General features: G+C 43.6%; 2 protein-coding genes across 11 annotated transcripts in view; one reads left to right on the top strand and one right to left on the bottom strand.

Annotated features, from left to right (window-relative positions):
- The first annotated feature begins 124 nt into the window (after window positions 1-124).
- On the top strand, window positions 125-16923 carry FAM161B (FAM161 centrosomal protein B). 4 transcript variants are annotated; one of them, XR_003435551.1, is made up of 10 exons: window positions 125-300; window positions 2626-2945; window positions 3718-4268; window positions 5849-6195; window positions 6682-6809; window positions 8684-8848; window positions 9075-9174; window positions 10608-10750; window positions 13255-13394; window positions 16156-16923. XR_003435551.1 is itself a non-coding variant. In XM_027119953.1 (9 exons), exons 1-9 carry the CDS (start codon window positions 247-249, stop codon window positions 16157-16159), a joined length of 1812 nt encoding a protein of 603 aa, XP_026975754.1. In that variant the 5' UTR covers window positions 125-246; the 3' UTR covers window positions 16160-16923. The 4 variants fall into 4 exon arrangements, 3 of the variants coding, with proteins under 3 accessions (XP_026975754.1, XP_026975753.1, XP_026975752.1); XM_027119953.1 differs by lacking the exon at window positions 13255-13394; XM_027119952.1 differs by lacking the exon at window positions 16156-16923 and having other exon boundaries at window positions 13255-13506.
- ZNF410 (zinc finger protein 410) overlaps window positions 13493-26273 on the bottom strand; it is a 40635-nt gene continuing 27854 nt past the window's right edge. For 3 of the 7 annotated variants that reach the window (XM_027119958.1, XM_027119960.1, XM_027119959.1), the window contains exons 8-12: window positions 24140-24229; window positions 21560-21685; window positions 20662-20802; window positions 19168-19295; window positions 13493-14286 (exon numbers count right to left, since the gene is read on the bottom strand). In XM_027119958.1, the coding sequence (XP_026975759.1) occupies window positions 14248-14286; window positions 19168-19295; window positions 20662-20802; window positions 21560-21685; window positions 24140-24229 (524 nt within the window). In that variant the 3' untranslated portion in view covers window positions 13493-14247. Of the gene's footprint in view, window positions 14287-19167; window positions 19296-20264; window positions 20381-20661; window positions 20803-20882; window positions 21020-21559; window positions 21686-24139; window positions 24230-26273 lie in introns of those variants that run through there. The other 4 variants (XM_027119962.1, XM_027119961.1, XM_027119963.1 and 1 more) reach the window with 4 other exon arrangements.

The raw sequence follows: 26273 nt of genomic DNA, 5'->3' as shown, positions 1-26273 counted from the left end.
AGCCGCCACCTCAAAACCGGAAGTATAACGTACAAAAAGAATAGGCCAATCAGAAAACGAACTTTGCCTGCTTGGGCGGGATCGATTAGAGGTTGCCTGGGAAGGGGACTGGTTCGTGTATCCGCCTCGGAGCCAATCAGAGGCCCAAGCTAGAAAGGGGAGGAACCTGACCCGCTTAGCTTGCACCTCCACTGCCGCTGTTGTCCCCGCTGTCTCCGCCGCTTCTGTCTCTTCCCCGCTGAGAAGATGACCGTGGGGAGGTCTGCGGGAGCCTCCGGCGGCGCTCAGTGGAGCCGTCAGGTGAGGGGAGAAAAAGAAGGGGAGTTATCGTGTCTGCGCCCCGGAAAGGAATCCCTAAGAGAGGAAACTGTTTGAAGTTGCCTTGGAGACAGACGGCAAGGGCGTGTCACAGGGGCGTGGGATTAAAACGGGCAGTGTTTACGGATGCGGAGGCGGACTCCGGGACCAGAACCCCTTGAGCCCTTACGTCAGGCTCTTTATAGAACCATAGAAATGGCCCCCAGTTCCCGCTTATCCTCTCAACCACCCCAGGACTAATAGCACGATTGTTGTCTCCATTTTGTAGAAGAGAAAAATGAGGCGCAGAGAGATTAAGAAATTTGCCCCCAAATTCATAGAGACAAAGTAAATTGGTGGTCGCTTAGGGGTTGGGGAATGAGGAGGGTTAGGGAAAATAGGCAGTGACTGCTAAATGGAATGGGGTCTTTTGGGGGGTTATTAAAATTGATTGTGGTGATGGTTGCACAACTCTGACTATACTGAAACCCACTGAATTGTACACTTGTATGAATTGTATAGTAGGTGTGAATTATATCAATAAAGTCTTTTTTTTTTTTTTTTTTTTTTTTGCGGTACGTAGGCCTCTTACCGTTGGGGCCTCTCCCGTTGCGGAGCAAGGCTCCGGACGCACAGGCTCAGCGGCCATGGCTCACGGGCCCAGCCGCTCCGCCGCATGTGGGATCTTCCCGGACCAGGGCACGAACCCGTGTCCCCTGCATCGGCAGGCAGACTCTCAACCACTGCGCCACCAGGGAAGCCCAATAAAGTCGTTTTTTAAAAAAGGAATTCTCCTAAAATCACACGCTCTTTAGTAGCAGAGCGAGGGCTAGAGCACATACATACCTTTGACTCAGAATCCAGTGTTCTTTTCAGTATTAGAGCTGGACCCAGTTCAACCATCACCAAGTGTCACTTGGAGGCCTGCAGCGGCCCTTCCCAACTGGTTTCCAGCTGCAACCAACCAGTCACCCTGTGCGGTCCCATCATGGCCCCAGCCTGCTTCTTTCAGGATATCTCTTGCTACTATCCTCCAACCACACTGGCCCTCTTTCTACCTCTCCAAAAGTCCAAAATTTTGTCCCTGCCTCAAGACCTTTGTATTTGCTTTTCTTCGAACCCCAAACCCACTTACCCCAGATCTTAGCAAGGCTGGAGTTTTTCTCACCAATCAGGTGTCAGTCTAAAAGTCCTCCGCAGTGAGAAAGTAAAAATCATCCCAGGACTGGGAAAGTAAAACTCAGACTGTAACAGACCCAGATGAGGCCAGCAGCAAGATCAGCAGAAATCAGTATTTCTCACAGGGCCACACTGTACCTGCAAAATGACTAATACCCCATACTTCTAAATGATTATGCTTACTTATCAATTACTTACTCAGCCCTACTTTGCTCTTGTCACCTTTTGAATAAAAATTGCTCATTCACCCAGTTACTAAACTGTGCCCTCTTTCTGACGGCATCCATCCATCCTTGCTTCCCCTAACCCTCCTCAGAATCATTCAGGACAAGCCAACCCTAGAAAAAGCCCCCACCCCGTGCCAAGTTCCCTATACTTTCCCATGGTATGCTGTAGCAAATTAATAAACCTAGTTCTGATTACAGGTACATTCCTAGTGGTCTTTATCTGATGGGCTTTTATCAACAGAAAAGCGTCCCATAGCCACTCCATCACTCTATAATCTCACAGTTTCATTGCTTTTATTGGATTTATTACCGTCTTACATTAGCTTTCTCCCTTCACTAGGATGTAAGCCTCATGAGAGTAGGGACCTTGTTTGTCTTGTTCGCAGCCTAATACTCAATGCACATGAGGCACCCCATAAATATTTTCTGAATGAATGGAGTATTTAAGCCCAGTTGGATTTCCCACTTTCTAGGACTCTTTCAGCTCGACCACACTGTCTCTCCTGTTAATTACTCATTCCTAGTAACAGGGTAGGAATTAGCTAGAATATGAGGAAAGCAGCGGTATAGACAAGGGAAGCAGGAAAAGGAAGATTGGCAACAAGTAGGTAAAACCCAAGTAGGGCAGGTCCCAGAGTGTGGCCAAAGTTACAGGTAGGATTCCTGGAGAGCAGGGGTGCATGGTGAAGGCGGGTTCTCCATAAATGCTCACCGGACTGCATGAACCAACTTCAGCTCTCTGCTTCCCTTTCCCACCCTTCAACCAAGCACACCTCATTTACCAATATGTGAAATTTCTTTAAAGCAAGGAACACATTTTTCTTTGTCCCCCGCCTCAGTCCCTAATGTATACTTATTTAAAATGAAATTAGTAGTTTTTAAATCACAGTTTGACCCACAGTCTTACTCTATTTCATTTCAGATATTTCCCCCCAAATCCTCCTCAGACACAGAGGCAGAAGAGGAGCTGTGTGGGAATGGGCTGGTTTTGCCCAGGGCTGGCAAACTCAGTGAGTTCATCAGCCCAGAGGAGGAGACAGATTCTACTTCTGACTCAACTGCGAGTTTTTACGAGACCCTGCAGGCACTAAGGCAGAAAGACAGGTGGTGCCTGTTGGAATCCCTTTATCTGTCTGACCCAGACAGTGATGAAAGCCTCTCTGAAGATGATGAGGACCTGGAGAGTTTCTTCCAAGACAAAGGCAGGGGGAAGCCACAGGTGCAGTCCCCCCCCTCTCCGAGGTAAGGCAGTGCAGTTCAACAGCTGCCTCACTGCACAACTCTGGCCAAGTCACATCATGACTCTGGGCCCCAACTTCCTCCTCAGTAAAACAGAGACCACTCCTGCAAGTGCCACCTACCCAGGCTTCAGCCCAGAATCAGCCAAACGTGTTCTGATTCCTACCCAGCAGTCCTGAATCACTTTGGGTAACCTTGAGTCACCTGAAGGTTTGGGATCAATTAAAGAGATGCCTTTCCCAAATATACTACCTCCCTGAGAATGGCAACAAGGTCCATTTCCCTTGGCCAAGCCCTGCTATATGCATATATACTTTCTCATTTAATATTTACTTTCTCCTCCCAATCACCCTGTAAGTAGATACTATTTTTGCCATTCTACAGATGTAGAAATTGAGGTTCCAAGAGAACCTTGCTCAAGGTCACACAGCTGGTCATTGTTTGAAGCAAGATTGGAACCTGGGCCTGACTCTAAAGGCTTCCTGTGCACGAATGCACTCTTCTCTCTACCGAATGAAAATATTAAGAGTGCAAAGTGGCAATTCTCAGGTCCATTCTAAGGAGAGACTTTCTACTAGGGCTGCTAGGATGGCCTGTGGGAAGGAGAGAAGCCTGGTTGAGAAAGGCGCAGGCCTAGAGGCCTGTGGGGCTGCAATGTGAGGCTGAGAAACTAACTGTGACCTGCTGGAAGGGAGGGGGAAGGAGGAGGATCTTGGAGGAGCCGGGCCTCCTGGCCCCCCTGTCCTCCACGCACAGAGCTGCTCTCTTCCCACAGGTGTGGCTCCATGAGGCGCTGCAGCTCCTTGAGCAACCTGCCCGCCGATCTTCCCAAGGCTCAGCCTCAGCCACCCTCCAGCTCCAGGCCTCCCTCCCAGCACAGAAGCATCAGCTCCTGGGCTTCATCCATCACCGTCCCTCAGCCGTTCCGCATGACGCTGCGCGAGGCCTGGAAGAAGGCCCAGTGGCTGGCCTCCCCTGCCTCCTTTGAGCATGAGAGGCAGAAGGCCCAGAAGCAGGGCCAGGAGGAGGCCGAGTGCCACCGGCAGTTCCGGGCACAGCCTGTGCCTGCACACGTCTACCTGCCCCTCTACCAGGAGATCATGGAGCGCAACGAGGCACGCAGGCGGGCAGGGATCCAGAAGAGGAAGGAACTGCTCCTCTCTTCCTTGAAGCCCTTCAGCTTCCTGGGGAAGGACGAGCAGCGAAAGAAAGCCATTCAACAGAGGGACCTGGTTGCCACAGCTAAGGCCAAAGTCCCCAAGCAGAAGGCCATCAGGAGGATCCCCACAGCCATTCTGGAGCCAGCCCTCGGGGACAAACTCCAGGGTAAAGACATCCTTGCCTCCTGCCTGCCTCCTGCCTGGGGGTACCAAGCAGTGCTGTGGGGGTTTAGTCGGGCTCAGGGGTCACCCTGGCTCGGAGATGGGCTGTTCGGGCAGACCCGCTAGAGGCCTTGCTCAGTGCAGGCCACGGGGTAGGGTTGGATCTGCCCATACAACGGGGGCGCCTAGTCGGGAGAGGAGTAGGAGGCCCCGGGTTCATCCCGTTGACCTCACCTGGCTCAGTGAGTAGATACGAAGGCCTCTGCGGCAGCACGGGTGCCGGAGCAGAGAACCAATGAGACGTCTGAGTACCAGCCTAGGCCCGCACCACCACTAGCCAGCTGCCCCAAGGAAAGCCCCCCACATCCTGTGAGGTACTCATTTCAAGACGCATAGGTCAGTTAAAGGACTCTGGCTTTATTCGCTCATTCCGTAGCATGCGCCACGTCCCAGGCGTGAATAAATAGACGTAGAGTTTGCGGACATGGGAGGGAGACCAATAATTACAAATGTGACAAGTCACTTGCAGGAGTTAAAGGGGGAAGCCTAGGGGTCCAATGTCACCTATAATAGAGGGACCTGACTTAGAGTGTGGTGGGCGGTGGGAACAGTTAGGGAACATCCCGAGGGAAAGTGAGCACTGTCCTGAGGGAAAGTGAGCACTGACCCTGAAGGAGGAGCCATGGTGAATTCAATGAAGAGGGAAGAAGAGTGTACCAGGCAAAGGTAATAGCATGGAGGTAAGAAAGCTGAGCACACCCAAGGCATGGAAAGGTAGAGGGGAGACAGAAGAGGAGCCGGGGGTGGGACAGACAGGTACAGGCCAGACCTGGGGCCTTGTAGGCCATGGGAGGGAGTTTGGACTTCATCCCAAGGGCAGGGGGAGCCACTGAAGGGTTTTAAGTAGGGTGGCTCACGATCAGATACGAAGCTCAGAAAGCTCACTCTGCTGTGGGGATAATTGTAGGGGGACAGGCAAGTCCAGAGGGATGTTGATCTGTAGGAGCCTATTTCAGTGATTCAACTGAGAAGTTATGAAACTAGTAGCAGGGAGGATGAAAAGAGGCTGGACCGGAGAGCGGTTAAAGAGGAGGAGGCGGCAGGACTGATGAGCGAGGAGGACATGAGAACAATGTGGGCAGTGGGCTTGGGCAGTTGGGTGGACGGTGGGGCCTCTGCCTGAGAAGGGAGACCTGGGAGAGGAGCAGGTGACTGGCCCATCCCTCCTGCTCCATCTCTGAAGAAGGAACCATAGAAAGTGCTCAGTAAGTGTAAATGGTAGCTGCTTCTGCAGCCTGATTGGCACACAGCAGTGGTGTCCTAGTCAACATTCATTAAGGCACTCTCCAGGAAAAAAAAAGGAAGTTGATTTGCAGTGTTTGCCATTTTCATGGTATAAATACCCCTATCCTGGCCAATTTCAAGCTTTCCACACGATGCCAACTAGCTCGGAAAATTCCTGAAAAGTTAATGCTGAGTTCCAGCACACTAACTGCGAGTGTTTAAGAGGGAAAGCTCGCCACACCTTTTGGTTTGAGGCTTGGTCCCTTCTCACCCCTTGCTCCCCTGACTTCTTCTCCACAGAAGCTGAGCTCTTGAGGAAAATTCGCATCCAGATGAGAGCCCTGGACATGCTCCAGATGGCCTCCTCCCCCATTGCCTCCTCCAGTGGCCGGGCTGACTCACAGCCTCGAATAGCCACCCGGACCCGGGAGGAGAAGCTTGGGTTTCTGCACACTGACTTTGGATTCCAGCCTCGGGTGAATCCTGCCGTCCCTGACTATGAAGAACTTTACAAGGCCTTCCAGAAAAGAGCTGCCAAGAGAAGAGACACCAAGGAGGTGACTCGCAACAAGCCCTTCTTGCTGAGAACCGCCAGTCTGCGTCGTACTCCTCGGCCCTGTGATGCTGCCGCCTCTGAAGGGAGGAGGGTGAGAGCCCAGGCCGCTGCAGGAGGGTCAGGGCTGAGGCCCTAAACACAGGAGGGGCCAGGTCTCAATGGAAGGCACTTCTCATGACACTTTTCTATCTTAATTTTTTTAAAACACCGGCTCAGCTGTAAGCAGATCCACGGTTCCTAAAAATTTAAGACCACAAGAATACTTCCCTTCCTTCCCTCTCTGTAGAGGGATTTTTCAGAAATAAGTGCAAGCAAGTCTGGAAGGCAGGGAGTTGGGGTCAATTGCCATGTCCCAATACCAATTCCAAAGAATTCTTCTCATTTAATTAAAAACTTTGGGATTGATATCCAAGTGTTGCCCTGTTTAACTAAACTCAAGATCTCATTACCCTTGCCTTAACCCCAAGAAAGATCTGAAGATTCTCTCTGACTAGTCCTTCGCTAAAATTGAATCCTAGTTAAGATAGAAACTAATTGCACGTGCTGTCCTACCAATATTAGCCTTCATTTCTTCTAGGAATCTCCACAGCCACCCGGCACACCCCTGCCAAGGAGTCGTTCTCTGAGTGGGCTTGCTTCCCTCTCTGCCAACACCCTCCCCGTGCACATCACAGACGCCACCAGGAAGAGGGAATCTGCAGTCAGGTGAGTGGTCAGGCTGCATGAGACCCACAGTGCTCAGATCTTAGCCCCAATGCTGGAAAGCACTCCACTGCTGGCCTTCTCTCCTGTTTATCAGAGAGACCGAAAGGGGTGGAAGGGGAGTCTTGATCAGGACAGGAATTCATGTGACTCTCCACACTTCGTGCTGGAGAACACTTAACCATCACTCAGCCAATATTCATGGGGGACTCACTTTGTGCCAGGCACAGCATTAAGGCTGGAGATACCTTATAGAACCTATAGTTTAATATCTAGTCTGAAATACAGAAAGGCAAAGAAGCAACTATCACATCTTGTGAGTAGCACAATGATGGGGAAATGCAGGGGACTGTGGCGGGGAGGGGCGGGGGCGGGCACTGGGCAGCCTGGGTCTTTTGTAATAGATGCCTGAGGTGAAACCTGAAGAATGAGAAGTCAGCCAGACAAAGGCTGGAAAGAAACAAGTTTCCAAACAGAATAACATGCATAAAGACCCACTGGTGAAAGAGGAAGGAAGCGTTAGGAACAGGAATTCAGAGAAGCCTGAACCTGTGTGTGTGACCCTGCCACAAAGAAGATGAGGCATCCATCGCATAGATTTGAGATTCTCTGAGATTCATCTTGGGGAACTATTAGAAGTCGGTTGGGAAGCAGGAGCCTCCTTATTTGTAACTCTTTAACTGACCTCTGTCATGGTAGTCTCATCCAGACAGCACCCCAGCAGGAGTTCCCCCACTAGGCCTCTGAGCTGAAGTCAGCAGGAGAGGTCATGCTGTAACTGGTGGCTTAGCTCTGGGAGAGGACTGGCATCTCAGTGCCTTCCTGTGGGGCTCACAGAGGAGTACATGGAATCTACTTGGCTCTTTAAGACCCACAACAGGGATTTTGGAAATGTATTTAGAATCCAAGGTATACTCCCTCCTTCTTCAAATTTCACAGCGTTACTGAATCAAGGCTAAATGCATCAGAATCCTGAGGTCCCACTACGATAGGTCTCATGAACCAGACAGTGGCCCACCTGCAGAGAATGTCCATATCTCCGTTCTGGCAATAGGGAGTTTGACATATTAGCAGATTAAACTGTCATGCCCTCCTTCCTAATAAGTCCATTTGAATATAAACACCCTACTGCAAGAGTCTTGACTGTTTTTTCTTTTGGTAGAACTCTCCATAGTACCTTGTAGAATGATATTTGTACAAACTAAGTGCTGCTGGTTGACCCCAAATTGTGCATTGAGGGAGGCCCATTTCCAGTTCTCTGTGGAAATGCAGGTTTGTATTCCCAAAGGACCATGGACCCAGGCACCTTCCAGCCCACCATTTACAGCACAGTTGTCAAGGGCAGAGGCTTGGGAGTCAGACATCCTGGTTCTAATCTTGGCTTTTCCACTGGCATGCTGGGTAGCTTCAAGCAAGTGGTTTACCCTCCCTGAGGGTCAATCTTGTTGCCTATAAAAAGGGAGACTTACAGTCCTTACCTCACAGGGCAGCTATGAGAATTTACAAAAGCTAATGGCTATAAAGCACTTATTGGTACCTGTCTGCACGTGGTTCAGTGTAGGTAGCTCAGCAAATGGTAGCAATTAGTATTATTTTGTTTCCAGATGGCAGGACACCTGAGTGTAAGAATATTTTAACTCATGTTTTTCAGTTCAATTAATGAACTTCTCCTGGGGTAGAAACTCACTGTCCATAGTGCTGGGAAGGCTTCATCTGCCAGTGCATTTAATCCGGAATCTTATTCTTTCTGAAATGCCAGTGTGGTAAATTACTCACCCATTCATAGAAAAAACCGACTTTCCAGAGAGGTTACTAAGATTGCTTTTAAGTATACCCAGGTTGGTCATTTGTATTCTTTTTTTGCCTCTTCCCTTTAGAAATTCACTTGAGAAAAAGGACAAAGCAGATCAAAGTACTCAGTGGTCGGAGATGCACAAAAAGAAGTGTCAGGCGATATCTAAATCTGTGACCTTGCGTGCAAAAGCCATGGATCCCCATAAAAGCCTGGAGGAGGTGTTCAAAGCAAAGCTGAAAGAGAATCGGTCGGTGTCCTCCGTGTGTCTAAGGAATAACTATCTTGGGAGCCATTTGCCTTGAAAATGGCAAAATGGGGTTATTACAGTAGGCTCCTGTAAGCATAGTCAAGGATTTTGCCAGGCACAGTTAGGAATTTACCATGTCTGTGGGAGTTATTCCACTTAACTGAAATTAAAGGTATTCCGGATTGGAAAAACCTGGAATTCATTCTAAAAATCTTGTTAATTCCAGGAACAATGACCGTAAAAGAGCAAAAGAGTATAAGAAAGAATTGGAGGAAATGAAAAAGAGAATACAAATAAGGCCCTATCTCTTCGAACAAGTTACCAAGGTAAATCTAAACCGTCATTCACTTTCTTTCTGTCTTAGATGAAAGGGCTTTTAGAAATTACGAAACAGCTTAATATCTGGGTATTAAACACTTCCTTTAGGCTCAGATTCTAAATTTGGCTCATTTTATTACTACCATCTTTCCCCAAAGTAAGTAGTGCACTGGTGAACATTGGACTGATTTCATCCAAGACTGGATTCCAAAGGCATCTATAAAGGGATATTTCACTTCCTGGGGTTTTCTCTATAGTCTAGCCTTCAGCTTGAATCAGAGTGGGGGTTAGATCCCAGGCATACAATTGACAGTTTGGCTGTGTTGGAGTATCTTTAACTTGCTACTGTCATGTCTCCTTCTGTAGTGCTGGTGCCCTGGGCACCCCCAGCCTCTACAGCTGTGGCACATTTATAGATCTTCAGGGGTTGAGATGCTCACAAGCACCCCACAAGGCCTCTTCCAGATTAAGTGGCTTTCTGGCTGGAAGAGTCACTTTAAGATGTTCTCTAGACTCCTAGGGAAGTTGGACACAGTTGAGATCTCCCTAAGGAAGCTCTGGGGCTACTTGAACAGTAAAGGCCACCATCCCAGATAGCTTTGAACTGCATCAAGCTCTGTAGATCTCTCTCAACTCCTGAGTTTCAAACAAAGTTGGCATTCCCTAGTGACCTGGTTCCAAATGTTGGGCATTATCTGTCCTATAGCCAGTGCATTATTTAGGCATTTCCTGGGTCCAGTCCTTCCCAATCCCCTACATATTACACACACACTGGACTGTCTTGGATTTACTTAGAAACTTGCATTGCTAAGTAAAAATTTCTCATAATGACGTTTGCTCTTCATGTTAGCTTTTTCCTAGCAAGCTCACTCTCAGATCTCAAAAGATCTTTCACCACTCTAGGAAAAATGCAAGTACTCTATATGACTTTGCTCTTGAACACTTAAACAAACAAACAATAACCTTTTTTCTGGTCTACATGCATACCATCCAACCTGTTAAGAATGTTACAAGTGCAGCTTATTTTCAATTTGTTATATTTCAGTGTTCCTGATGATGGTTTGGTTGCTTTTAAATGTTAAAAATGTTTTTAGTCCATCTTTTTCATCTGGGTCTCACTTGGTCTTCCAAAAATCTAAATCCTTGCCTCACAAAGGTGTGGTTCCCAAAACAACAGTTGGCATCTCCTGAATATTAGAAATACAGAATTGCAGGCCCCATCTGAGAACTACCTAATAAGAATCTACATTTTAACCCGATCTTCAGGTAGGTTCCTATGTACTTTAAAGCTTGAAAATAAGGCTCTAAGTAATTTTCATACAAATCTGTGTCCAGCACTACTGGGGGGGGTGGAAAAGCAGTATTGTAAGCATACAGATTAAGCAAACAATTCAGAATTATCTGGTAATTCAGCTACAGCAAATTAACTTCCATTCCACAGGACCGTGCCAGGAAGGAAGCAGAACAACGGTATCGAGACACCCTGAAGCATGCTGGGCTGGATGAAGACTTTGTGAGGAACAAAGGTCAGGGCAACCGGGCTTTACAGTGGAAGGAGCAATCAGAAGTCCGTGATTGTCCCAGGTAATCGGAGATACTGCTGTCATCCTGCAGCTCTCAAGTCGCATCTCTAGTAATGCCACTCGGAGGAAGCTTTAGAACAGTCACTCATATTTTGAGATCACAATCCTGTATTTATAGAATACTAATCTAGAGATCTCCAAGTAACACATTTAAATTTGGTGAGTAGTGCAGTTGTGAATAAAATATAGCTATTGTGTATTAGGTCTAGATTCCTTCAATTTGAAACAGATCATTTTTCCAATCCCAGTCCAATGCCATCAGTCGAAAGTACTTCTACTTCAATTCTGAAGAAAAATCATGTATATTTTTACTTCCTATAAAATGATAAACTACACTCTTCATTTATTTTACTTATTGGATAAGTGAAAGTAAAAACCATTATAGGGCCACAATAAAAGCTGTAAATATCCTGTACAATCAAAGCCTTTCTTTTCCCCTCAGCTTGGTCACCATGGCTTGTTCAAATCTAGCTTTTTTTAAAATAATAAATTTATTTATTTATTTATGGCTGAGTCAGGTCTTCTTCGTTGCTGCACGCGGGCTTTCTCTAGTTGCGCTAAGCGGGGTCTGCTCTTCATTGCTGTGCACAGGCTTCTGACTGCAGTGGCTTCTCTTGTGGTGGAGCACAGGCTCTAGGTACGTGGGCTTTAGTAGCTGTGGCTGTGGACTGTAGAGCACAGGCTTAGTTGCTCTGTGGCATGTGGGATCTTCCCAGACCAGGGCTCGAACCTGTGTCCCCTGCATTGGCAGGCAGATTCTGCACCACTGCACCACCAGGGAAGTCCCAAATCTAGCATTTTTTAAAAGCAACTCACTAGCACCACCTCCTCCATTGATATCATATAAGTCAAAGGGAGAAAAGCACAGTATTTCTATTACTCTAAATTTTGTTTCAAGTCCTAGTAGCCCTTCCCCTAATTCCTATCTCAGTTTTCCCCCTAGAAATTTGCCTTTATACCCCATACAAAATAATGATAATGTTGAAACCATGCTTAAGCCTTACATGATGCTTCCTTTGATTTAAAATTTAAAATTTTATAATTCTTTAATTTATTCTGCAGCACTCATGAAACTACAAAACTCGGCATCAGGAATCCACAGCAGGATTTAGAAGAATCTCTAGAACAGCCTACAAGCCCCAAGAAAGAACTAGAGGAGCTGTCTTATGAATTACCAGATAATCTCAAATCATTTGGTTAATCAGTATACTTAAAACTACTGCTTTCGAATAATATCAAGCAGCTACCTTGGGGTTGAGTCAAGGCAGGCAAAACTTGGGTTTTGAGTCATGGTTACTTTTGGAGAATGGGGGAAAGAAAAGTAAATAACAGAGAATGGGCCAAGTAAATCAAAGTGGAGAAGTTCAGGGTAGAGGGATCAGAGCTAATTAAGGGTTCTTGCTTTGTGCCTCACACTTAAGCATACAGGTACAGAAAAAAGGGCATAAGCCCAAATGCCTACAGAGGCTAGTCAGGAAACACATGGGTCAAATGGGCTGGCTGTCAGATTAGTAGGAGATAGTAGAGACTAGAGAATATCAACCCTGATGGAATACAGGCCCAGAATTGCCAGATAAACCACATTTTCAACAGAAACCAGAAATGTGCATGTCGGCAACTAATTTAAAACTTACTGGGAATTCCCTGGCCGTCCAGTGGTTAGGACTCCACGCTTTCACTGCCAAGGGCGTGGGGTTCAATCCCTGATGGGGGAACTAAGATCCCACAAGCTGCGCAGCCCAGCCAAAAAAAAAAAAATTATTTGGAAATAATATGTGGGAAAAACAAAACATGTTTGTATATCAGATTAGCCCATGGGGGATGACAAATTTGCAACCCCAAATACGGGGTTTCTTAGCCTCAGCACTACTGATATTTTGGGCCAGATGAGTCTATGCTGGGTGAGGGAGCTATACATTGTAGGATGGTTAGCAGTACCCCTGACCTCTATTTACTAGATGCCAATAGCACCCCTCTCCTCAGTTATGACAACCAAAAATGTCTCCAGATATTACGAAAAGTCCCCTGGGTGGCAAAATGTCCTTGGTTGAAAACCACTGTTCTAGTATAAAAGTAAGGCTACTGGAAGCCAAAACTGGCATTTTAAGAATACAAGTAATTGATATGAACTCAGTCTATCTATCTAGCACAGGATAATTATACATGTCATTAACAAATTAAGAACTATAATTACTTTATTTAAAACAGCAGTTAATTCTTTGCTGTTATCTGCTTAGAATGTGTCACTGTGTGCATGTGTGTACTATGTTAGCATGAGGTTCATTTTAATAAATTTGAAACTTCTGACAGCCATGATTTTCTAGTAGGTGATCTCTGGATACTTTTCTTCTCACCAATAATAATGAAATATTCTCTCTCAGTAACTCTGAAGACAGGATGATGGTAGCAAGAGTGCCTACTCTGACAGAAGAACCTTTCTCATGTTTTTAAAAGTATCTTTCTGGAAATATTCAAAAATATCTGCTATTATTGCCATTTTTCCAGACTCAAACATGGTCCTTTTGGTGATGACAAGAATGATACTCTGATAACTACCACGTGGGTTTGCTAGTTGGAGATGAAGATGCTCATGTCATCTTCCCGAAGACTTCTGAGCTCGGTTTTACCTGCATGGACTCCTGAGGGTAAATCAGTGCCCTATCTTAAAGGGAAAGACTGAATTATTTTCTTAATCTCCTCTCAAAAGGAAACAAATTTTGTTTAAAACAAGGAGCCAAAGAACTGACTGGCTGTTTTGTTTATTTAAAGGAAAAACAATTGAAGCTCTGAATCAGGTGATTTTTAACTTAAAAAAACAAAAAGCAAAAAACAAACAACCTCTTAACATGCTACTGTATGTTCCATAAACAAAGAAAGCAAAGTGGCCAAGTAGAGGTGTATAGGACAAGATAGTACCTCAGCCTGGGACAAGCAGGGATTCAAGTAATTTATTTTTTTGAAGACCAGTGGCAGAGAGTCTCTTACTCAGGTTGCTAAAGGGAGAATGTCACAACAGAACTGACATCACTCCCTTCTCGAAAGCAACAAGGCATCTTGAAAGCTTAACTTCTTGGTGAAGTTTTATGGTTGGTGGCAGGATTTAGTTCACCCATGTGAAAAGACAGCTCAGTATGGGATGAAAACTCTTCAAAGGAAAACCTCCCCTCAACAGTCTTACTGAGAAACTTCAGCCAACAAATAATCAAATTCACTTTTGGGAGAAGTCTATCCCAAAATTGTGCAGTGGGAAGAGAGGTAGGTACAGTTACCCAGCCCACATTCACTGCTTTCTTTCTTGTCTGAATCACATAGTAGTTGAAGAGAAGCTCTCCTACAGTCATCTTCTAGGCCAGGAAAGATGAACAGAGGCAAAAGTGGGGTCCTGTCCTTCACAGATTCATTTTGGTTCTGGCAGACTGTGAGCCATAAGCATCCTGTTCCCACTACATGCACTCTGGGATCAGGTAGAGCTGATCTTCCAGGAGTCAGCACCCATGCTCATGTCCGTCCTTCAGTTAAATCTCCTTGGTTTAGTAACTGTAAGAGATTAAAAACAAATCTGGAATAGTTACCAGTGAATAACAGGAAAAATAATTCATACTAAGTGAAAGGTTTACAATTGGGGGTGGGGAATGCATTGCAGGGGTGAGTCAGGGACAGCTAGTTCCAAATCAGAAGATATGCACAGACTGATAGATCTCATTTATATACTGGCCTTGGGACAGCACTTTGACCATTCCTACTATAGCAGTAAAATATCCTGATAATAATTATAATATCCTATAAGCCAAACTATTATTTGTGTAATCACATACTCACTAGTCAGTGATGGAGGAATCTATAACCACAGGGAAATCAGAACTGGTGGAACCAAAAATCTTACATCAGTCAGTTAGCCAAAGTACAGGCTGAAGGCTCAAGAAGAAGTAAAAGGAATGGAGTTCTACGTGAGAGCTACAACTCACTCATGAAAAATCCAGGGATTTCCTGGGCTTAAAATACCTTTCCTGTGATGAGGGAAGACAAGCCTGAGAGTCTCCAACAGGGTGGCAGCTACCGTGGACATTCTACTCTACATTCAAGGTTCCTGTTGAAAGGTGTTTTTGTATAATAATTGATGAAATTGGGTTCCATTTTATTATGAAAAGAAAATGAGATGGGAATAATACAGTGAAAACAAAATAAACATTGTTAAAATCTAATCAGATAAATTCTAGAGCTGGAGATATATTTATTTGGTGATCTTAATTTAGATGAAGGTAATTTACATAGTAGAATTCAATGGTATGGAATTTAAAGAAAAATTTTAAACTTAGAGAAAGAAAGCACAGATTTCATTTGATACTGTGTGGTAGAGATTAGGAATGGTGTATTTTTAATCTAGACCAAGATCCAGATGTTTACACTGTAACTTAGCAATGGCACTTTATGAGAAATGTTAAAGAATTTGTAATTTCTGTTTTCCTCCTTGTTTTATTTGGGAAATATTCTAAGATATAGTCAAAGCTAACTGGCAATCACTTATACTGGTTCTTGAATTCAAGAATGTGAAGTCACTGTGGCTATGGAGCCCCATTTGGGATGACCTTTAGTCCACAGAAGGTCAAAAGCCCTGGGGTCTCAGCTGGGTCTGCACAATGAGTCCTCTGTCTGATTCTCAGAAGACCTGGCCACACTGAGGAAAAATCAGAATTGCCCAATTTGAACCATCTGAGTGAGAGTTAACTTGTAGTTTTTCATATACTTTCCATGATAATTTCTGACACTTGTTCTTGATAAGTTATTTTTATTTTTAGAGCATATTTACAGGAGTCCAATTAGAAGTGCATCAGCAGATTCTTACAGGTCTGATCTACAATGCATGGTGATCTTTAAAAAACAATTTGGAATGGGCGTGTGTTGTTTTAAGGGTTGCTATTGCCTTCTCCTTCTCTGGCATCTGAGAATAATCCCTAAGGAGTCAATATTCCTCACTCACTGGAGGAACAGTCAGTACCTGGACCCCGGATGAGGAAGAGGATGAAGCCTGGAGCCTTTAGGGGCTTATAGCTTGAAAAAAAATGAAGGTATTGAAGGATGTGATAAGCCCACCTTCAGAAGGAAAAGGAGGGGATGAGCAATGAAAATGCCTTGATGGGAGGAAGGTAATAATGGTATAGTAAAGGAAAGACAAAAGAAGTGAGGCTCAGACAGAAGTTATATTTGTAAATACATAAGGATCCATGAGGAAGAAGTGATAGTGAAGGATTTTCAACGACATCTAAGGGCAGCACTTTCCTCTTGCGGTGTTAATATTTTTCTATTAAGCATCTGAGGCTTCCATTCTGAAACTGGGTACACAGGACTTAAAGGCCCTTTGTGTTCTCCTGGAGTGAAGGCCAAGTTTTCCTTTGTTTTTTTTCTTAGGTAGTCCGTGTTATTGTGTCTGCCTGAGGCTGTGAGTGAGCATCTCCCAGACAAGGACACTCGGAAGCCAGCTACAGGTTCAAGAGAACAAATGTGCTATTACTGGACTTTCTGCATACACAAATTTGACCATGTCATACCCCATTTAAAACCATGCAGTGGCTACCCAGTGCCCCCAGGATAAAATCATGTCCTATAAGGCCCTTAAAGAGAAGAACCAGCTTGTCTTTCCTGCTCTCATTTTTCCATCCCACACCAATCTCTCCATTCCATGTCCATCACACTCAACCCTTTGTGGTTGCATAGTCAGGCGTGCTCCCTCTCCTTTGTACACATTGCTACCTTTACGCCTGTTCAATTTCTTCAAATCTCTCCCACTTCTCCATCAAGATGATTGCTATTCATCCCTCAGGTCTCAACTTAAACTCTAAAACTTATTCCCTGACTTCCCCCAAGACTAACACCACTACCCGGTATAAAAATTGCCAGTTCACTGACCTGTTGCCCTTCCCATTCTAAACTGTACAGCACAACTCCAGGGGCATCATTTACATAGCTATGGAGTTATGAAAGGCAGAGGTCCTAACTCTGACTCTAAGCTCTTTGAGATAGAGATTATATTTTGTTTACTACTGTATAACTAGTACCCAGCAGAGTGCCTTGCACACATCAGGTACATAATATCTGTTGAATGAATTATCTTTATTCATCTGGCATTTATTTGGGGTAATCTTGGAGTGCTTCAATTAAAAAAGGTATTTAGCAGTATGGGAGAGAAAAACTCCAAAGTTTCAAATATAAAAAAAGAAAACGTTGGGGGCTTCCCTGGTGGCACAGTGGTTGAGAGTCCGCCTGCCAATACAGGGGACACGGGTTCGTGCCCCGGTCCGGGAAGATCCCACGTGCCGCGGAGCGGCTGGGCCCGTGAGCCATAGCCGCTGAGCCTGCGTGTCCGGAGCCTGTGCTCAGCAATGGGAGAGGCCACAACAGTGAGAGGCCCAAGTACCGCAAAAAAAAAAAAAAGAAAGAAAACGTTGAGTGTTGTGGATTGGTATGTCAGGATAATAATTTGTACTAGGTACAAAAAGAAGGGGATGACTTTCCTGAACTGTTTCAGAGCAACCCAATAGTTAATGCAAGTATTTCTTTTATAGAAGAATCACAGTTAATAAAAGCAGAAGAAAAAAGAGAATAAGGTATCACTGTTTTGCAAGCCCTAATGAAAAAACAGATCTAGGCCATGATCAGTAATGGTTGCCAAAACTTTTACATAACCCACTGGTCAATCTTGAGATCAGTAAGAGGAGAACAACCAAATATCACGTGTCTCCTGATGAGATGTAGTAGGAAGCAAGAGTACCACCTATAAAATATTCTTGCCAAGAGGAAAAACAAACGGTAATCTAATCAAGCCTCTAAACGTAATTACCAGTTTTCAGGAAGTCTGTGGATAGAGAAATATATCAAACAACAAAAGGAGTCAATCAACCAAAATCAGAATGTGGGAAATGCTATAAGACAAACAACCCAATTCCTTAAATAGATAGCCATACTGAAAAAAAGAGGGGGAGGACTATTAGAGAGAAAGAGAATTATTAACCAAATGCAATGTATAGGCTTTGTTTGAATTCTAATTCAAACCAACCAACCATAAAAAGATTCTTTCTGAGAAAAAATTCAGAAGGCTAAGAATCAGAGGATATCAATAAATTATTGTTAATTTTATTGGGTATAATAAAGATATGAAAAAATAACAGAAATATTTACAGATGAAATGTCTATGATTTGATTTAATACTGCAGTACAAATACCGCAGTACAAATAAAACACCAACAGCAAACAGTAGGAAGGAAGTGATAAGAACAGTAGAGAGTTAATTGTTGAAGATGGGTGACAAGTACATGGATTCACTATACTATTCTCGTTCTCAGTATTTATACTCTTTGAAAACTTCCATAATAAAACATTTTAAATAGATAAACGAAGAGGGGAACAAATAAAGGAAGACTCCACAGGTGAGACATGTTCCAAAGCAGTTACCAGGAGAAGGTGACTTAGGAAAGAACCAAATACCAAATAGCAAAAACTTTCAATATAACATAAGCAAGACTGAGACAATGGGTCGCAATGATGAATACAAGGAAAGGTCCTGGAAGAAACATTAGCATGCATGCCCAGAGCCTTCTGATCCTGGATATCCTCAGAAATATTACAGAAAAATTGAGACCATTCAATATAGGAGGCAGAGTCATTTGAATGCTGTAACAGCGGACTGTGGTCTACAGGCTATAATGAAAGGAAAAGTGAAAGATACTATAACACCAAAGCCAGAATATACAGGTTTTGGCAAAAGCTTATGCATATGAAACAAGCTCATGAGGAAGTAATCTACCTCCACGACATAAGGCCAATAAAATATCCTAAGATTCTAGAAGCCCAACTGGTTTTCATTCTGTTTTCCGGGTCAGAGCCAAAAAAACAGAGTAAGGGGTGCTTAGAATCAATCTAAAAGCCCCCTTTGATTTAGATGATGGTTCTCACTCAACAAGCCAAGTGGACACATTCCCATATGCCCAGTTGGTTCAGCCTGGTATCTCCGAGACAACTGGCCCTAGCAAAATGAATGATAAGTATTTCTAATGATTTTGTCACTATCTTTTTTGCTCAAGGACTACTTTGTCCCAGGATGTTATTTTCTTTATAAAATAAAAGCATCTTCATCGCAAGTGAGGCAAGAACAGGAGGAGCGGATCTCATTAATTAGGGCATGTGTATCAAGGAAACTAGAGCTCAGAGTCCCAGCTGTGAATGACCAATCTCCCAATTCAGCAGACCCTAATACTCAGGTTCCTTTCAAACCTGGACTCATGCTTAGCTTAAGGTAAGATATTCTAATCTAAGTCTCCAGGAAAGGGGAATTGGAGAATTTTTTCAGATCCTCGGAAATAGATTCCCAATCATTCTCCACATTAATCTCCACAGAAACAAAGTAAGGGCAAGAGACAGTTTTACCTCCTGTGGATTTACGGCAGTTAAGACAGACACCTCATATGACTGCCTCCCTGACTGCATGGTCACCAAATGATGCGTCACATCAGGCACTGAAGACAGAGGACGTGGGGATCCTTCAGCAAGCACCTCTGAAACAGCAGAAAAATGTTTCAATGCAAAGTGAATCCACAGATCTACCTACCTACCTTCATTATCAAGTCTCTCATTAAGAACACTTAAAACTGTTCCCTGAAAAACTGAATCCCACATTCCTGTGTTTCTTCCAAATTAATTCCTGCCTGATAATCACTATCAGTGAATTTGCAAAGTATTACAAAAGGGGGATGGGAAAAAAAGGCAAGAAATCTTGATATAACAGCTGACCATTTTTCAGTATGCCAATTTAGAGTAATATGGCTTTAGCACTATTAACTGGATTAAAAATTGCTTATGAATCAGGGAACCAGAGCCAACGCTTAAAGCAGTCACCAGTGATGGAAATAGTGCAATACGTGCTAGTCAAGAGCTTAAACCTGGCTCCAAAGTTCCTTCTCACTGTCTCTTCCTCCCTTGAGACTTTCCTCCTTAGTATCATTTATGAAACAGAAGAGGCTTATTGTGGAAGCACACTCTGGGCCTTGTAGGCTCCATATATAAGTTACACAAACATGGTCTTTATACCCAAAACTGACTGACTGGGATATGAGTAACGAAAACAAAGGATCTCAGACTTATTAAATGTTCATCAGCAGAATCACCACGAAAATCTTCTGGAAATTGCTTACACATAAACCACTTAGCTCTCAAATAAATTAAGGGTACCTTCTAGGGGCTTTCTAGCTTATATTGCTCTTCCAGGATACCACATAACTTAACGTTTGCTTATACACTATCTTCTACTCACTCAATGTTGTTTCCCATAAGTAAGTTTTGACTTCTGAACTAGATTTTAAGGTCCCTGTCTTCTACTTTTCTTTCCCATGGTGCCAGGTACACATTAGGCACTGAATAAATGCATGCTGACCTCACCTGTTAAGTTTTTCAGAGAAGAGGGCCTGGCCTGTGTAACTTGGGTGAAATTTCTATACCAGAGAGGAGCAACTGTTTCCTAGAGAGCCCTTTCTTTTCTCCAGAAGATATGGCTTTTGAAGGTATGGAGAAATTGCTTTAATTCTCCTCTGTAAAACCTGGTTATGTTCTGTTTAAATATTTTAAAAGTTAAGTTCTTCCATAACTGCAATAGGAAAGATAGAAACAGTTGGGCTAGGATGCTAGGATTATGGATAATTTTCTTCTTAAAACTTTTTATTCTTTTGTAACATTATCTTTTCAATGAAAAAACTTTTTAAAATATTCACTTTTCCACTCCAGAGACAACACAAATGCTACTCAATCATACCATTTCTACTCACAAGAAATGAAATTAATTAAAACCTCCATTTTGGAGAAAACCCCATTCCTTAGTCCCTAGTTGCAGCCCATTTTCCCCAAATAAAGGAGAGTTGAAAGTCTTACCATCATCAACTCCTAGGATAGAATTGGTATTTGGTAGGTTCAAGGACTCTCCACCAAGGCTGGGCTGAGAATTCATAGACACCAGGTTTTTACTGGTTACTGAAGCCTCTTCAAGCAAACTACTGCCCATTAGTGGCTCAGCTGCACAGAGAATAGGATGTGAGAGACATACAGCAGTCAAGGCTGTGCCTGGTCCCCATTTTCCTTCACGAGAAGCTGGCTTTTTTTTCAGAACTAAAAGTTAACCTGTACCTTGGATGCCACCTCCTCTATTTCACTTACTTTTGGGAAGCAAAAATAAACCTAGAAGGGAAGAGTTTGAGCCTCATGGATAAATACCCTTGCTTGTGATCAGCATCTGGATAACAAACATATAAAATGGGATGGGTGCATCCTTAGAAAGGAGTATTTAGAATAAAATAATTGATTAAGGAAAGACATGGAAAGGAATAATAATAAAAACATATTATCAAATTTAAGCTAGGGTAAAAAGGGAGTCATGACTGATAAGTAAAAAATGCTTAAACTCTTGTCATACAGAAATCTTCATCACAGTGACACTCAAATGATGGTTCATGGATCAGCACCAGTTACCATCAAACTCACTAGAGGAACTTTCAAAATTATAGACTCCAGGATTTTACTACCAAGTAATCTCATTTATCAGGTTGTTTTGTTTTGCTGGGGGGGGAGGGGTGGACAAGCAATACACAATATATGTTTTAAAAGCTTGCAAACGATTTTACTGTACAGCTACATTTGGAAACCACTAGTCCATCAAATGAGACCAATCTCTCTACCCAAAATAGAATCAGAAAATTTCCACATCAGACAGGCCAGTTATTTGGCTTTTTGAACCCCCAAAATATAGCCCTCCACTATACCCTCTTCTCCTTACCAGTTTGTTCCTGCTCTTGACTCCCAGCTGCTCCCATCTGCAAGTGATGCTTTCTCATGTGCACATTCCTGCTCCCACTCTGAGAGAAGGTCTTCCCACAGACTTGACACTGATGTGGCTTCTCTCCTGAAACACAGACCCGGTTAAGACAGGGGAGCCAAAAAGACAGGGTACATTTCTGACAGCAAGAGAATAGACTCAAGCCCTAGATGGAGAAGCCCAGAGGATGTTAAACTAAACATTAAGAGGCTACTCCTTCTCCCATGCCGCACCTTCCCCCAGCCTCTCAACCTTCAGTACACAGGGGAAGGCTGGAAAGTACACCAGGAGGGCTTAGCACACTCACTGCTCCCAGCCTCCAGTACTCTCCAGACCCACTGTACTGCTGCTTCCACAAAACAACTTCTCTGGTATAAGATCATGGTAGACACAGAATATTTACTTCCCTTTTCAGATACAGTCTTCCATGGACCTCAAGGACATGCACTAGCCTCAAGGATTCCAACCCTGGATTCATAATATACCTTTATCCCGTGTCCTGCCATAACTCCCAGTCTTCAATGTTCACACTGGTGGTTCTTCTACACAATGATCTGAACTATCCCTTAGGTCCTCAAGTCTGAAACCCTCAACTTCTATCCCACCTACCCAGACAACCACACTTAGAGCGGGGTCAAAAACTTATGCCAAAGAACAAAAACAAAGAAAACCCTTATGCCTACAGGGGACTAGTAGATCGCAAAACTAAGTGAAATGACCAGAAAATTTCCAGAAGAGGCAGAATATAGAGAGCCAGAAAGCTGGTCAATGACTGCCTGGATCTGGGGGTGGGAGCAGGAACTGACAGCAAAGGGGCACAAAGGAACTTTTGGTGTGATGCAAGTGTTCTAAAACTGGATTGTGGTGGTGATTGTACAATCCTATATATTTTCTAAAAATCACTGATGTGTATACTTACAATGGATGAACTTTAAGGTATGTGCATTAATAGGTCCAAAAGCTGTTAAAAAATAACTATAATGGATTGAAATACAGTGAATATGTAGAAACACATGAATTCAAGATAATATTAATGAGAGAGAGAAAAAAAAAGCAGTGAAAATGACACTACTAGAAGTAACCAGAGTACCAATTTCTTATTCTGAAAACTCACAGTTAAAAGAATTACACATTTATCCTGCCTTTTGTGTACAAATTACCAAATAGCCCTAGTTGATAGAGACCCATTATACAGAAGAATTCTGGCTAACAAATGTGAATGAATAATAGAATTAGAAAAATAACATTTTACAACCCTGCTGAAATAACGAATTCAGGCATCATTCAGAGATGAAACCATAAGGCTGCTAGGGAACATTACAATGTGGGGATCAGGGTGTTACCACCTGAACCAATTGATCAATTTTGACAACTAGGCTCAGTATGCCTCCTGATGTGATGCAAAATGAAACACAACCACCTATAACATAACCTTGCCAAAATCTTCGAGCCTTTGAAGCTTTTAGGAAATATAGGGGAACAAGTTAAATGACAGAAAAGGAGGCAAACCAACAAATTCAGAACGTGGGATGAGCTACAGGACCAACTGACTCTGTTGTGCAATAAGTCTATAGCATGAAAAACAAAAAGTACAGATAGATCTAGATTCCAGAAGACTTACTAGCCAAGTGCAACGAGTGGACCTTGTTGGATCCTGATTTAAACAAAGGCACTTTAAAAGACATTTTTGAGACAATTGGAAAAAAATTAAACATGGAGTGAATCTCAGATAAAACCAAGGAGTTATTGTTAATTTTGATAGATATGATAACAGCATTATTGTTATGTAAAAAAGTATTTTTCTCTACTTTTATGTATGTTTGACAAAATTTTACGTAATAAAATAAAGAACAGTAAAATGAAAACACTCTACAAACCAAGCAAAACACATCTGGAAGTCCACATCTAATCCACAGGCTATCAGTTTGCTATCTCTGCTTAGAATCTGTCATCATATTAAAAAACTGCTCTACCTCTAGGATCTCAGCTCTGAAATTCACATCCCTGACTGATTATACCTCTCCAACTCCTTTGCTCCCACTGAACGGTTTTGCTGTCTTCATGATAAATAACTTCTAGTTCCTTCTCCCCACTCCTCCCATTCTGGCTTCCCTTTGCTCCCCATGGCTAGCCATTTGAACAATTACCAGATTCCATTTTAGAATCTCTCTCCACTTCGAGTTCACTTCTGCCTTGGCAAGTCTGCTCTGAATAACTCCATGGACCATATCTGATGTAACTTATAAAGTACCCAGTGTAGTGCCAAATAAATTTGTTGATTCCCTCAGAAAAAGGTCTCAATTAGAATGCAGTTCAATGGCTCAGCTGAAAATAATAATAATTAGATATTTTCTCCTTGATTATATGACCCTTTGAATGCAAGCATCAAGGGCCTTGATTTCTGGTTCTGTCAGGATAGGGAGGAAACTTTATGGTGAACAGTTTGTTTCTCTTTAGATCTCTTTATACCACTACCCTAACCTTTTACCCTTTTGGCTCTCCATCTTCCCTGAAATCTATGAATGGCACAGGTTCTAGTACCTGAGTGAACGACCAAATGTTTTCGAAGACTAGAATACTCAGCAAAGGAACGGCCACATCCTTGGGCTTCACAAAGGAAAGGCTTCTCTCCTAGAGACAGAAAATAAGATAAAGACTCACTCTTCTGATGAACTATTATTCTGTTTTCCCATCAACCTTTTCCTGTTTCCAAAAACTTACTCTGATTTCCTGAATTCACGCTATATAATTTCAACCGGACTATCCAGCAGGTGTCACCTCTCAGTCACAGCCCTGCAGACAGCCCTGCCCTTTTCTTTAGAGTAGCTGCCTCTGAGCATACTTCCTCCTCCCTCCTCAGGGGCTGAGCCCCAGCTGCACTGAGCTACCTTCTTTGGTGATCCCATCCCTTCTGAGGATATCAGGAAAACAGTGTATACACTCTCAGGATTTTTACCTTACATCAATTCTCTTTAAGATTGAGTTTCTAGATCCATTTAAGAGTACAGATTTTTAAAGGTTATAAAATAGGGGGCTTCCCTGGTGGCGCAGTGGTTGGGAGTCCACCTGCCGGTGCAGGGGAGACGGGTTCGTGCCCCGGTCTGGGAGGATCCCACATGCCGCGGAGCGGCTGGGCCCGTGAGCCGTGGCCACTGGGCCTGTGCGTCCGGAGCCTGTGCTCCGCGACAGGAGAGGCCACAACAGTGAGAGGCCCGCATACCACACACACACAAAAAAAGGTTATAAAATAGGTATTACATAATCCCATCTTATAAAAGCAAACAAATAAAAACAGCTGTTTAGTGAGAGGTACACAAAAAAATCTCACAATGTGTTAACAGTAGTTATAACCTGATAGTGGTATTATGATTTTTCTTCTTGTGCTTTTCCATAATTTTCATTTTCTACAGCATTACTTTGTTATTTTAAAAATCAAAGATGCACGGTGAAAACTGAATGAGGTCTGTAGACTGACAGTACTGTTGACTTTCTGGTTTTGATACTGTACTATGGTTACATAAGATGTCACTTCTGAGTGGAAGCTGGGTGAAGCACATACAGAACTCTTTGTACTCTTTTTGTGACTTCTCATGAGTCTATAATTGTTTCAAAATAAAAAGTGAAAAAAATCAGAGATGCAGTCCATATCTCCCAAGGGTCACCACCTAGTGAGAGATAAACGTATTCATAAATGACTTTAATTCTGGTATAAAAAAGTGCTATATGCAATTATAAAGGGGAGGAATTCTTACTGTGGTAACTTTTTTTTTTTTTTTTGTGGTATGCGGGCCTCTCACTGTTGTGGCCTCTCCCGTTGCGGAGCACAGGCTCCGGACGCGCAGGCTCAGCGGCCATGGCTTACGGGCCCAGTATGTGGGATCTTCCCGGACCGGGGCACGAACCTGTGTCCCCTGCATCAGCAGGTGGACTCTCAACCACTGCGCCACCAGGGAAGCCCGGTAACTTCTCTTTTTAAAGAAGCTGAATTTAAGCTGCTCTTTAAAGATGACAAGGATGAAAGGAAATTTCAGGCATAAGGACTAGTATGAGCACAGCCTTGAAACTGAGAGCGCCCAAGGCAAGTTCAGAAAACTACAAGTGTGAAATAAGTATATATATTGGTCTTTGCCCCAGTTCCTGACACACAGCTTTAAAACCCTTGTACACAGGGGTGCTAGAATTTTTTGTTCTAACATTTAATCTTGGATCCTAGCTCCTGATGCAGAGCTCCTGAACCCCTTGTAATTTTTTAAGTGATATGAGCACTAGGATAATCTGTTGTTCTAATATTTGGTCTTTGACAGTGATTCCTGACACAGAATTCCTAACCCCTTAGAATTTACTGGGTGACAGCAGTGTCTCTTCTAATGAGGTGACTCTTGGTGGGCTCCTGGATGGGGGTGAGTCACCAGAAAGACCAAGCCATGATTAGAAGCTTGAGATTTTCAGCCCTACCCCCATTTTCCAGAGAGGAGAGAGGGCCTGGAAATGGATTAATCATCAATCATGCCTACGTGATGAAACCTCCATAAAAATTCCAAAAGTACAGGGTTCAGAGAGCCTCTGGGCTGGTGAACATGTCTATGTGCCAAGAGAGTGGCACACCCCAACTCCGCAGGGATAGAAGCTCCCGTGCCTGGGACTATTCCAGACTTCACCCTGTGTATCTCTTTGT

Source organism: Aethalodelphis obliquidens, unplaced genomic scaffold (genome assembly GCF_003676395.1).
Source record: "Aethalodelphis obliquidens isolate GAN/ISIS:26980383/991018 unplaced genomic scaffold, ASM367639v1 scaffold21, whole genome shotgun sequence".
NCBI lineage: Eukaryota > Metazoa > Chordata > Mammalia > Artiodactyla > Delphinidae > Aethalodelphis > Aethalodelphis obliquidens.
Note: the sequence above shows the minus strand (reverse complement) of the source record. Positions and strands in the feature narration are given on the sequence as shown.